The sequence below is a fragment of the Pimephales promelas genome, chromosome 8 (assembly GCF_988280905.1).
Source record: "Pimephales promelas chromosome 8, fPimPro1.hap1.1, whole genome shotgun sequence".
Classification (NCBI taxonomy): Eukaryota; Metazoa; Chordata; class Actinopteri; order Cypriniformes; family Leuciscidae; genus Pimephales; species Pimephales promelas.
Window position 1 is genome coordinate 36,132,723 of NC_142776.1, and position 12,877 is coordinate 36,145,599.

A 12,877-nucleotide genomic window follows, 5' to 3' on the forward strand; every position below is an offset into this window, starting at 1 on the left:
CAGAAACACAAAAGCGCTGTGTTGCCTTCCTGCGTATTCTCTGGCTTATGAGGCTGATCAAAACCGTCCTCTCATTAGTGAAACAGCAGGAGTAATTAATTGATTGTTTATTTTTAGGGCCGACAGAGAGCTCGGGACTAAATTTAGCACGTACAAAGATCTGGGGGCCCGGCCAATTAAACATGGGCAGAGGAGAGCAAACCAGGGTACCACAGTCCAAAGAACAAATTGCGATGTGATGAAGTGTGTATACGCTGTACATTTGGAGACGCTACAACCACCCTGCTTCCTCTCTGTGTCTGAATAGACAATGTCATACTGACTTACACAGTGTATACGACGCAAAATTCAGTATAATTCACTCGGTCACATTCTGCATCTGTTTGGAGCTAGGATTGGGTCTTTATTACATGCAAAAAAAAAATGATCTGAGAGAGAAAAAAAATGTTTGCGAGAAAAAGTTATCACACTAATACCAAAAAAGCATTTCATGAGAGAAAAAAAATTTAGAGAAAAAATAAAATATTTGAGTGAAAAAAATAATTAATTTGAGAAAAATTCTGGAGGTAGTCATACGCAAAAATTAATATTATTTGAGACTAAACATTTTTGGAAAGAAAGTGTTTTCTCATAGAACATAAAAAATATAAATTAGAATTTTTTTTATTATTTCTGAGAAAAAAAAATCTCTCTCAAAATACTTTGAAAAAAATCTTAAATATATATTTTTTGCTATCAGTGTGATAACTTTCTCAAAATAAAAAGTGTTTTTCAAAACGCTTTTCTTTGCTCTCGATGCAATTTCTTGCTCTCGAGTCAGGATTTAGCTTACACTGTGAAAATTGTGATATGGGCGGGGCCACGTTCCTATTGGCCTGTCGGGTGAGCATAGTCTCGTATTGGGAGTTGAACTGAATTCTTTTTTATAGCAAAAAAATATATTTAAGTATTTTAAGAGAGATTTTTTTTTTTCTCAGAAATAATTTAGAAAAAAATCTAATTTATATTTTTTATGTTCTATGAGAAAAAACTTTTTTCGTCTCAAATATTATTTTTTGCTATTGGTATGAAAACTTTTTCTCTCAAATATATATTTTTTTTCTCATAAAATGCTTTTTTGCCATCAGTGTGAAACTTTTTTTCTCTCAGATTTGTTATTTTCTCTTTATCTTTTATTTCTACACAATCCTAGCTCCATACATCTGCGCAACGTCCAGTCAATACAGTCCAGTTTGTCATAATAGTCCAAATCAGGGTCATTCATACAAAATCTGATTATCATACAGTATGTGCACACACACACACACACCACTAGCCTTTGGAAATGGTGCTTACTAGTCTGTAAGATGTCATTCTTGCAGAAGTTTCTCCCATGAGGAGAATACGACATCACTGCCGCACACACCCGTAAGGGACGCAGCGTAAGTGAGGCAATGTGCTCGGAGTTTGATTGGCAGGTTCTGTTCTGCAGTATCAGCTGGTTTGGGGAGCACAAAAAGCAATCCATAAAAGAGTGAAAGAGAGAGAGAGAGACAACGCTCAGCTCAGCTGCAACACTGTTCTTTTACACGACAGCTTCCCAAGCCCGGCCTTGACATCTGTCACTCACACGTACCACGGCCACAGTAATAAAGTTTTAAGAGCTTCTAAAAATACATGGCGGGACACTAACACACAAACGCGAGGAGAAGCAGTCCGACCGTCCCAGAGGAGAACGATCTCTCCGAGAGCAGTGCTACATCAGCCACTCACGAGGAATCGGTCTCAGATCATTAAAATGCTATATGCGTCTGCTAAACTACCAGACAGGAAATGACACGTTTCAGGACAACATGGCTGACCCAAATGCACATCAATCCTCTAGAGTGAAACAACAGAGAGGGATCTCATTCATGAAACAATTTATGTTTCACGAACGGTTTCCGTCGGAATTTGTTAATTAAATGCAACAATTTGCACATAACTGTTTACATATAAATGATTTTAAATCAAATTCATTATACACATGAATCTATGTGGTTACATAAGAATGATTTTGCTACAAACGATTCAAATTCAGCCAATTCAAGCTAATTCAAAGCGACAAACCAGTTACACAGAAATATGTTATGCATATAATCAAATCAATGCAGCAATATTGACTAAAGCATGCTTTCAAGAACTATTCATTTTATGCACATAATTCGATGCGCTAGTCCATACAAAGAATGATTGTACCACAGATATTTCATTATGTACAGTACGTATGGGGTGGTGCCTTTGGTGTGAGAGACCCGGTAAGCAAATCAAAGAGAACATTTATAAATGAACTGTTATACAAACAATTTACACAGAAATCTATTTGTTGTGCATGTATTAAACGCATGGTTTAAATAGAAATGATTGGGATTTACAAAGAAATTTGCAGTGTACTCAATTCAAAGAGAATTTTTTTTACGAATAATTTACACAGACATTGATTATGTATATAATCAATTCAGTGTGAAAATGTATGTAAGAATCCTTTTTATGAATAATTTACATCTGCTTGATTTTCTGCTCCTGGATAAAAACCAATCGAAAAAATGCCATCCTCCTGGCAGCTTTGGTGAACTACTTTGAACAGACTATGATTTGGGACACACTAATGTGAATCTCAGATATTATTTGGGACAGAGAGTGTGTGAATTGGGGCGCAGGGTCTATAATTTAGCGGTGACCTAAAGAAGCAGGTGTGAATAAACAGGTCTATGTAGGTGTGGACCAGTTTCTGTGCTTGATACAGCTAAATTAATGTTGTTTAAAATCTGTAGAACGGTCCTAATTTCTAATTTCAATACCATAGAAAAATAACTACTTAAAAAGTATCACAGACTTAATTTTGGGTTGCAATTTTCATCAATGGCTTTCCCCAGTTCTTTCGAATCTATGCACGTTTTTAAAGGGGTCATGACATGGATTTTTAAAATCATTTTAGCACAACAAAAACAAACATCTATGTGGAAATAGTATGACAGATACAATCAGATATAACGCAGCTGTATCATAAAAGCGCAAGTTTTATAATGCGTTGTCTGTAAATGATATTTTAAATGGATGCAATAGCAAGTTTTTTTGTGAAATGTACCATTACACTGTACCTCGTTTACAAAACAATCTGTGGTCAAAATTTCTGAACAAACATGTAATCCTCAGATGAGATCCATTAAAATAAACCATCCACTTGTTTCAGACGCTGAGATCCTTGTGAAGTCTGTAGAGAGACGCAAACATGCTGTTTAACATGGACGCGTCAATGTGAATGTTATTTCCCTCTTCTATTTGTCCTGTTGTCGACAGACTCAAGTGCAAGTATGTCAGAAACTGAACGTGCATCTGTATCCAGTGTAGACAGCGTCAGTGATTATAATGGCTTTTGATCCAGTGTAGGCAAAAGTCAGCCATTAAGCAGCTGAATGCCAGTGGGCGGGGCCTATGGTCGCTGCGATGATGTAAAACTATTCATAAGTCTTGGTCATACGCAAAAGTTTGACACCACAGATTGCATTTTTGGAGCTCGATTAAATAAATGCTTTGTTTATAATAAGGAGGATGTTCTAATCTATTACTCTAGCAGGATGTTTTAAAGGTCAAAAGATCAAGGTAAATTTAATTTCTCATGCCATGACCCCTTTAAATTACTGTATAATACCAAATTTAATACTAGTACTACTAATCCTGGCGATAAAGTTTTGAATAATGGCTTAAGATTTTAACTATGGCTTTCCCAAATTCTGTCTATGCGCGTTTTTAACTATTTTTTCATGAGATTTCAGCTAATTTATTGACATTCAAACACTGATTCAATTGTGCAAACGGCCATAAATCACAATACAAGATTTAATATGATCCATCTTGGTGCTTTTATTACACAACGTCAAAACTCATCCCCTCCAATGTTTTATCATGAGATTACAAGACGTCTCCTCATTCCTTTCTTGATTTACCTTGTTCTACATCCTACGTCCTACATCGCTCACTCTTTCCTCTCGATTTCTCCCGTCTGCAGCTCATTTTCAAATCAATGATTTCAGAACTTCATTTCCACGCATTTCCTGACGCCTGAAGGGCCGTTCTCATTCCAGGCCCATTTTCTCTCGCTCTCTCTCTCTTTCTCTCAGTTGTCAGGAGTCTGCTGGGCTTTGGGTGATGGTTCGGTCTAGTCGTCAGCATATTGCTGGCCCCGTTAGCAGCGGGCCCTATCTTTAGCTGTTCGGTCACACGTCTCATTTGAGCACAAATTTAAATCAGCATCACTTGCATCTTTCAAATAAAAGCCAATTGCACAGAATGCATTGTAATAATTCCAAAATGATGTGTTGTCTAAACAGAATTCCAATTCGATGCATTGCAACATTGTAAACAAATGACTTTTCGGTAGGTAGGGATGGTAGGGATAAGCCAGAATTTTTTTTTTTATTGTTTATAGTGGTAAAAATCTGCTTTAAAGCTACACTGTGTAACTCTTTTAGTTTATTCTTAGCTAAAAACACTTAGTTCTTTCAAAAATATATGTGCTCATTAATGTATATTTGAAGAGTTCAGATGCAAAAGCCTCTAAATGCCATTTGAAATTTTCTTCTTTAATGATGATTTTTTATCAAACTTGTATATTTTAGTTCAGTAATTTCACTTAAATAACAATTAATAGGTAATCATCATTGTCATTTAAGTGAAATCACTGAACTTAAATAAACAAGCTTGATCAAAATGATCATTTTAGAAGAAAATTTCAAATGGCACTTAGAGGCTTTTGCATCTGAACTCTTCATTTACTTCGTTCAAGTAATAAAGTATTCTCATGAGTGTATAATATGCCATTGAAAACACATACGGGTAAGGGTTTCCAATGTCGGTTGGCATGTTGCCCCTCCATCTTGAAAGTACATTAGCCAAAGAGGGACATACCCGTTAATTCAAGCTTCGCCTTTCGCGTTCGAGGTCGAACTGAAAGCCATGTTAATCTTGGACTACATTGGCCACCGTAGGAGTTAAAACGAAATCAGAATTGACAGGAACAGAAACTAATATTCACTGGATGGTCATATACCTTTTCACCACTAGATGGGGGTAAAAATCACACAGTGTAGCTTTAAAGCACTGGTGCCATCAAAAGAGCATTTATAATAATAATTTGTTACATTTATATAGTGCTTTTCTGGGTACTCAAAGCGCTTTACATGGAAGGGGGATCTCCTCGACCACCACCAATGTGTGACGGCAGCCATGTTGCACTAGAACACCCACCAGACACCAGCTTACTGGTGGAGAGGATGGCGCATAGACAGTAAAAGAAATGGACACAGCGACCCCATTGATTTCAACGGAGAAGACTGAAGCCCGATTTTTGCACTTCCTGTCTGATGTCTGAGTGACTGCGCAGGCTTAAACTGAGCATGACGACAGTCTAAATCTTAGTAGCTGTGCCAAGTCAAATCTGCATCACCTAATTCCTCAAAAACGTTGAAATATTTTGTCCCGTTGCTTTTATGTACTCTCTATTTCTGGGCTTCTACCTTGACATTGTGCCTTCAAGTCCCCCCAATTGCCTTGTAGACAGTAAAAGATTGCCTGTGAGCTTCTCCTCCAGTATATACGGTAATGTCTCTATTGTGCGACAGAAAGTCCCATGGTTATGACGTAATCTTTAGCCTATTTTTACAAAAACGCCTTCTACGGGGCCGTAAGGTAAGATACAAAGTAACGGAGCATTTTATACATTGTCGTGTTTCTTTAGAAATAAATAATGGACAAATGAAGTCTTTGGACGCCTCAGATGTAAAGTTATTCGCTGTCAAAGTGACGCCAAAATGAATGGGAGTCAATGGGATGCCAACAGCAGGTGAAGTTCTGCTACAATGGCGGCTCCTTTGGAATGGCGCAGTGGATAAGACACATGCCTTTGGTGTGAGAGACCCGGGTTCGAATCCACTGTGAGACACCAATGAGCAAGACACTTAACCCCTAGTTGCTCCAGAGGCGTGCGACCTCTGACATATATAGCAATTGTAAGTTGTCAGCTAAATGAATAACTGTAAATGTAGAGGAGACGGTGATGAAGCCAATCGGTATATGAGGATGATTAGGAGGCCATGATGGACAGAGGCCAATGGGGCAAATTTGGCCAGGACACCAGAGTTACACCCATACTCTTTTTCAAAAGACATCCTGGGTTTTTTAATGACCACAGAAAGTCAGGAACATCTCATCCGGTGCTCTTTGACAGTATTATAGAGTCCCGATCACTATTCTGGGGCGTAAGTACCCACACAGACCGTTTGGGTTTTCTCAGAAGTCTCCCATCCAGGAACTAACCAGGCTCAGTCCTGCTTAGCTTCAGTGGGCAACAAGTCTTGGGCTACAGGGTGATATGGCTGCTGGCATTTGTGCAGTTCTGATGCCTCAGAAGGTCACTGTCTGGATAGGGAGTAGAGAGCGAGGAAGCACACTAGTTTGGAACAGTCCTCTCGAGTATCTCGTGCGTCTGCACGGCATGACTCACATTCGAGAATCTCAGCTAATCTTGCTCGAATGCCAATTTATGATAAGAAATTCTGAGCGTCTCCCAGTGAAAGACCTCAGGCAGTGTTCATATGCTACTTTTAGTCAAAAGTACTTTACTTACCAAACACATGACTCATTTCTGAAGCTTAATAAACACAAATTTTTCAGCTGCAATTGTCACAATGTGCCTCCATATTGCACATCCTTCAATCAGCCTCTAAAAGACTCAAACCAAAGCAATGAAAAAGCACTTTTTTTGCATATGTGCAAAATAACATGGGGAATGAGTAAACGTGTTGCTCCATTCATCTTAAACTCTCTGAGCATCTAATGTTTGGCTGTGTGGATGTCCTGTGGATTTGAAGAGGGAGCAGATTGGAGGAAGACAAACTCATTACCTGCTTAGTTAAGCAGGCTAATAGAGAACAGTGGGCATTGATAATATTTTCTTAGAAATCCAATTTTTTTTCGGATTAAAAGAGACAGTGGATCGATTCCCCTCTTTAATGTAACAGATATGAGTTTTACACCACGATTATCACCGGCTCGACATCCTGCTGGGAGAGAAGGATTAGTTCTGCTCACCTCCAGAGCTTTACGTTTTCTCTTCAGCAGATTGGCGATGTCTTCGGCCACCTTCTCCACCAGCTGTTTGGGTGTGTTTCGCTCCACGTTAAACTGGCTTTTCTTCTCATTATAAATCTGTGGGAGGGCAAAGGTCAAAGGTCAGGCACACAATGATTTCCTTTGTGATCAATTACATAAAACAATGCACCTCAAAACAATTATATTTTAAATTTTACATATAAAATTCAATATATATAAATGTAATAATAACACAATACAGTCAATCTTACACATGACACGGTCTCTTCATTGTTCATATAATGTGACTATAGTTTAATAAAAAAATATTTTATAAACTTATTATTTACAAATTTACATTTATTACACTTTTCATTTGCACATACTACACTTCTATTTTGCACATAACAACTGCACATCTGTATAGCATATCTGTATACATGTAATTCGGTCTATGATTTATTTTCTATTTATTTTATTACTGTATTGTATTATATATATTTTATGGCTTTTTTATTGTATTATATTCCCTTTTAATGCTCTAATCCATATGTATATCTTTAGTTTTTGTGGTTGAGCTTATTTCACCAAGACAAACTCATTGTTCGTGTAGACATACTCATTAAATTCATTCTGTTTCAGAATTCATTTTTCCCATTCATCTAAATGACATAAAGTGGCCCGTTTTACCTAAATTGTCAATTAATTTAAGTAGTCCTATCTTAATTAAATGTTCTAGTAAGTTTAATTGTCAAGTAAAAATATTGATTTTATTGAATATTTTAATATTGAAAACATATTATTTCATATTATACATACATATTAATATATAAGAATCTATATTAAATATTCATAAATGTTTTATTGATTGAATTAAATAGCTATTTAATAGTATACATTTTTGTACATTATATTATATTATCATTTATATTTATATTTATATTTTATTCACTTAAAAATCTCTTTAAGATTAAAAATATTTTGTCCTGGCCAATATAGGCAGCACAGTAGCATATACATCAAGCACTAATAAAGCATGTATGCGTAAACAAAATATATATATATATATATATATATTTTAACTAAAACAAAATGAACATATTTGCAATGGAATTACTCATCCTCCAGTTATTGTATATATATTTAAAATGTTCCATTATAATACAAAAATATTCCACAAATAATTTATACTATGTTGTATACAATCTTCAAAGATAACAAAGACCAGACTTGACTCTTGAATGGACTTCATAACCACGCAGCAAGAAAATGTAAACAAAGCACTGCATACACATGTATCCAAACAGTACATTTGAAAAACAATCACCATAAATTGAATTCAATTAAACTAAGCGAAAAAGAGTCCGGTTATGTGTCAGCAGCGTTCCTAATGTCAGCGGTTTTCCCAGTGATTTACACAGCAGGTCTGGTCCTACAACCTGACTCAGCACACACAGTAATCTGAGCCCCTGGGATGCCCACTTATCCCCTCCACCCCAGGGACTCCATTACCCACAAATCCATCTATGTCAAACTGAGGACTAGGCAAAAAGCCAATAGCGATCTCCCTAGAAAGAGGGGTCAGTTTACACACACTCATACAGCAGGCAGAGCATTTAGTAAGGGCTGTGGCCTCGCTGTATGTTCCCCTGTTACCAGATAATGGCTAAACCACAAGCGCTGCATTACGTCAACTTCCGTGAATTGGGACAGAATTTGGCGGCTGCAAGAAACCATTGCATCGACTAGAGAGAGAGGGAGATTAGCGTAACCTACTTTTAAAACTGTGATACTTGATATTTTTGGAATACAATTATAGAGCCCTTAAAAAGTCACACAGTTATGAAAGATACTGATTTCATAAAACAAGAACAGTTCCTATTTAAAGTCAGTAATCAAAAGGAAAAAAAAAAATCAAGATGTTCATATGTTTTTTTCTGCAAACATGTGATGAAGACTAATATAGACCATGCATTTAAGTCTGAACACAACTGCTGTCTTCTAAATGCCAGAAAATAATATACATTTATCCAATAATATATATAATCCAACAAAAAAAAAATCGCAAATATTATATTTATTATTATAAAATATTGTATTTAAAAAAATAATACTTGTGACTTATATAACATGTTGTTTTTGATTTATACGATCCAAGATCCACATATATCCAAAATTAAACATTAATGTTTACTTATACATGTCAATTTTAAACACATGATGCAATAATTGAAATTACGGTATGTTTATATAATATTGACATTTATTTATAAGGTAATGCAAAGCAGATTGAACCGATCAATAATCATAATAATCATTCTCATTATAATTTAGGAGATTTTTTCTAGGGCTGTCAAAGGATTAATCGCGATTAATCGCATCCAAAATAAAAGTTTGTGTTTACATAATACATGTGGGTGCACTGTGTATAATTAGTTTATAAATACACACACATGCATGTATATCTAAGAAAAAAATATTATTTATATATAATATAAATCTATATACAGTATATACATGAAAATATTTCTTAAATATATACAAGCATGTGTGTGTATTTATATATATAAAATAATTATACACAGTGCAGCCACCCACATATAATATGTAAACACAAACTTTTAATTTGATTGTTTGACAGCCCTAATTTTTACTGGCCATATTATGTACAATATAAATGATATTTACTGTAGATACAGTGATGTGAATAAGTTTGGACACCCATGTTAAAGTTGCCTAAAAAGAGGAATAAAAAAATCATCGTTTGGAAATGGATCTTAATGCCTTAATTAGAAAAAGGAGGAAAAATCCAACCTGTAAGGACACCAATTTTCTTTGTGAATGAAATAAATGTTCTTCCTTAAAATACAGGTGTATAAGTCAGGACACCCCTATGTTAAAATCCCATAGAGTCAGGCAGATTTTTATTTTTCAAGGCCAGTTATTTCATGGATCCAGGATAATATGCATCCTGAAATAAAACCATGCCAATCTCTAGGTATGGTGAAGGGTGTGTGGTGATGTAAGGAAGAACATCTATTTATGTATGATACAATATTCATTCACACAAAAAATTGGTGACAAAGTTTGGATTTTTCCCATCATTTTCTTAATTAAGGCATTAAGATCAATTTCCAAAAGATGATTTTTTTATTCCTCTTTTTAGGCAACTTTAGCATGGGTGTCCAAACGTATTCCTATCACCGTATATGCTAAACTGCTTTCATTGTGACGCAGTATAATTATAAACAAAACAGGTTTAAATTTAATCTGTAAAAATGTATATTCAGTTAAGTCAGTGTGAAATGCTGGAGTGACTCATGGACTTTCAGGAAGAGAAATTAGGTCAAAATATGGAGAAATTATTATATTTTGGATTTGTGTGTGTGTGTTGAGTTGGAGGAGGAACAGCAGGCAGGAGGGTCTGCTGTCTGGGTCGGGCCAAGAGATCTAGATGAACCGGGCCAAACACACTCACACCACTGAACCAGAGCGAGCAAGAGCCTATCAAATCCAATATGCTCCCACTGGCAGTCACACATCACACACACATAAGTACATAATGACAGTCTTAAACAAACAAACACAACTACCGTGATCTCCAATAGAAGGACAGAAGCAGAACACACAGTGAGCTTGTTAGAGAAAAGAACTCGTCCCAGAATGCCTAACTGAGACTGTGTTAGTATAAACACACAGATGGTGCAAGAGAAAGAGAATATGGGGAAGATACAGCAAAAAAAAACCTAAAAAACTAAAATATGATCAGAGAAGCTGCTTGGTGTGCACTTCAAGTACATTCAAGTTATTAAAATCAATAAAATGTATATAGGGCTGTGAAGAGAGTTTCAGAGGCTTAAAGGAGTAGTTCACTTTCAAAAAAACTTTTGCTGATAATTTATTCACCCCCATGTCATCCAAGATGTCCATGTCTTTCTTACTTCAGTCAAAAAGAAATTAAGGTTTTTGATGAAAACATTCCAGGATTTTTCTCCATATAATGGACTTCAATGGGAACCAAACAGTTCAAGGTCCAAAAGACAGTTTCAGTACAAACTGCAAACTGTTCAAAAGGGCTTTAAACGATTCCAGACGTTCAAACGAAATGAACGAGTTGACTCTGGAAAAGATTCGTTCAATTTGGTTCATCAAATAGGAGAGTCACGCGCATCTCAGAACAGAGCAAGGCGACCATTTGAGCTTATAAAACTTAAACTTTGTTATTTATTTTGTAAATGAGCGATCATTTCACTTGATAAGACCCTTATTCATCGTCTGGAATCATTTAAAGCCCTTTGAACAGTTTGCAGTTTGCACTGAAACTGTCTTTTGGACCTTGAACCGTTTGGTTCCCATTGAAGTCCATTATTTGGAGAAAAATGCTGGAATGTTTTCATCAAAAACCTTAATTTCTTTTCGACTGAAGAAAGAAAGACATGGATATCTTGATTGACATGGGGGTGAGTAAATTACCAGCAAAAATTTTTTTTTAAAGTGAACTACTCCTTTAAATGTATAAAAAAAAACATCTATCAAAGAGTCATCTTGAGTAATTCCAATATAACATTATGTTATCATCCACTTATTTTTATACACATTTTGGGATATCACATACAATAACACTGGATGGAAAAGGCAAAATGCGTATAAAAAAATGTATGTGCTAAATTGAGTCGGATAAATTTTTATCTGATAAGAAAAGAAGAGCCCCTATCAAAGCATTTGAAATGTTCCTATTTTTGTTTTAGGAGTTCCCAAAAACAGTTTAACGAGCATGCAAGGATTAAAAACACTTTATTTGTCTCATAATATGCATTTATTTTTAGCTGATTTGCTCAACGACTCCCAAATGATTCGTTCGACGATTCATTTTCCCAAACACCTCCTTTGAGTGACGCGAATCTGCGGCGATTGGTCAAATGACCCAGTCAGTTGTTATTGGTAAACCGTAGGCAGAGACTGTCGGCAACGGAACGCCCATAACCAGGATTATTGCTTGTTAAGTGTTGAAAATTGTATATAGTGTTTGAACAAACGTGTCAGAAAAAGTGCACTTTCCACACGGTCCCTTACTCGCGTCTCCGTCAAGAGCAAGCTCACATTGCGGTGGCTTTTGAGGGGCAGTGCTTATTATATTGAGCGAAGTCATATTTGGCTAAGTCGTTTAGAAGGTAATTGCCATTTTTCAATGAATGTCTGGTGAATATCAAAAACAAAACTAACTTTACCCCGCTTAGAAGCTGCACGGAGTGTACACAACACACACAACACAATATATAACTATATTGTGCATGCTACAGAAAACATAACAGCAAACATTATTCATATTACTAACAGATTGTGATTCGAAGGAGGACGAACCTGATCCATATACACTGGATACTGAGCCCTCCTTCAGGAACAACCAGCTTGCGAATTACATTTGAATTCATTTATGTTTTTGAATTTTAAATGATTCGTCATTAAAATGTTGAGAACACAAGGTTCGGGCGTTGCAAATATAAACTCTGACCACTGATTCTTCACATGCTCGTCCCTGGACAATGGAAACAAGTGGCTGAACTGTCTTTGCAATGTAGAACACAGCGTCTTCTCGACATGACGCGATTCAGCTGAAGTATTTCAATGTGTTCTAGACGTCACTTCAAGTCTGCGCGCGCAGTTGTTGGGAGCGGCCAATGAGCTCTCTATGTCACGATGTAACAGCTAATGACTCGTTTCAAAAACAATTCATTTCATAGACTCAGAGTCCACTCTCACTTTTGAAAGA

General features: G+C 36.1%; 1 protein-coding gene across 2 annotated transcripts in view; it reads right to left on the reverse strand.

Moving 5' to 3' along the window:
• The window catches only part of cacna2d2a (calcium voltage-gated channel auxiliary subunit alpha2delta 2a), a 228,055-nt gene that overhangs the window by 169,213 nt on the left and 45,965 nt on the right, over positions 1-12,877 (reverse strand). For both annotated transcript variants that reach the window (XM_039692870.2, XM_039692869.2), the window contains exon 3: positions 7,108-7,224. In XM_039692870.2, coding sequence (XP_039548804.2) covers positions 7,108-7,224 — 117 coding nt within the window. The remainder of the gene's footprint in view (positions 1-7,107; positions 7,225-12,877) is intronic.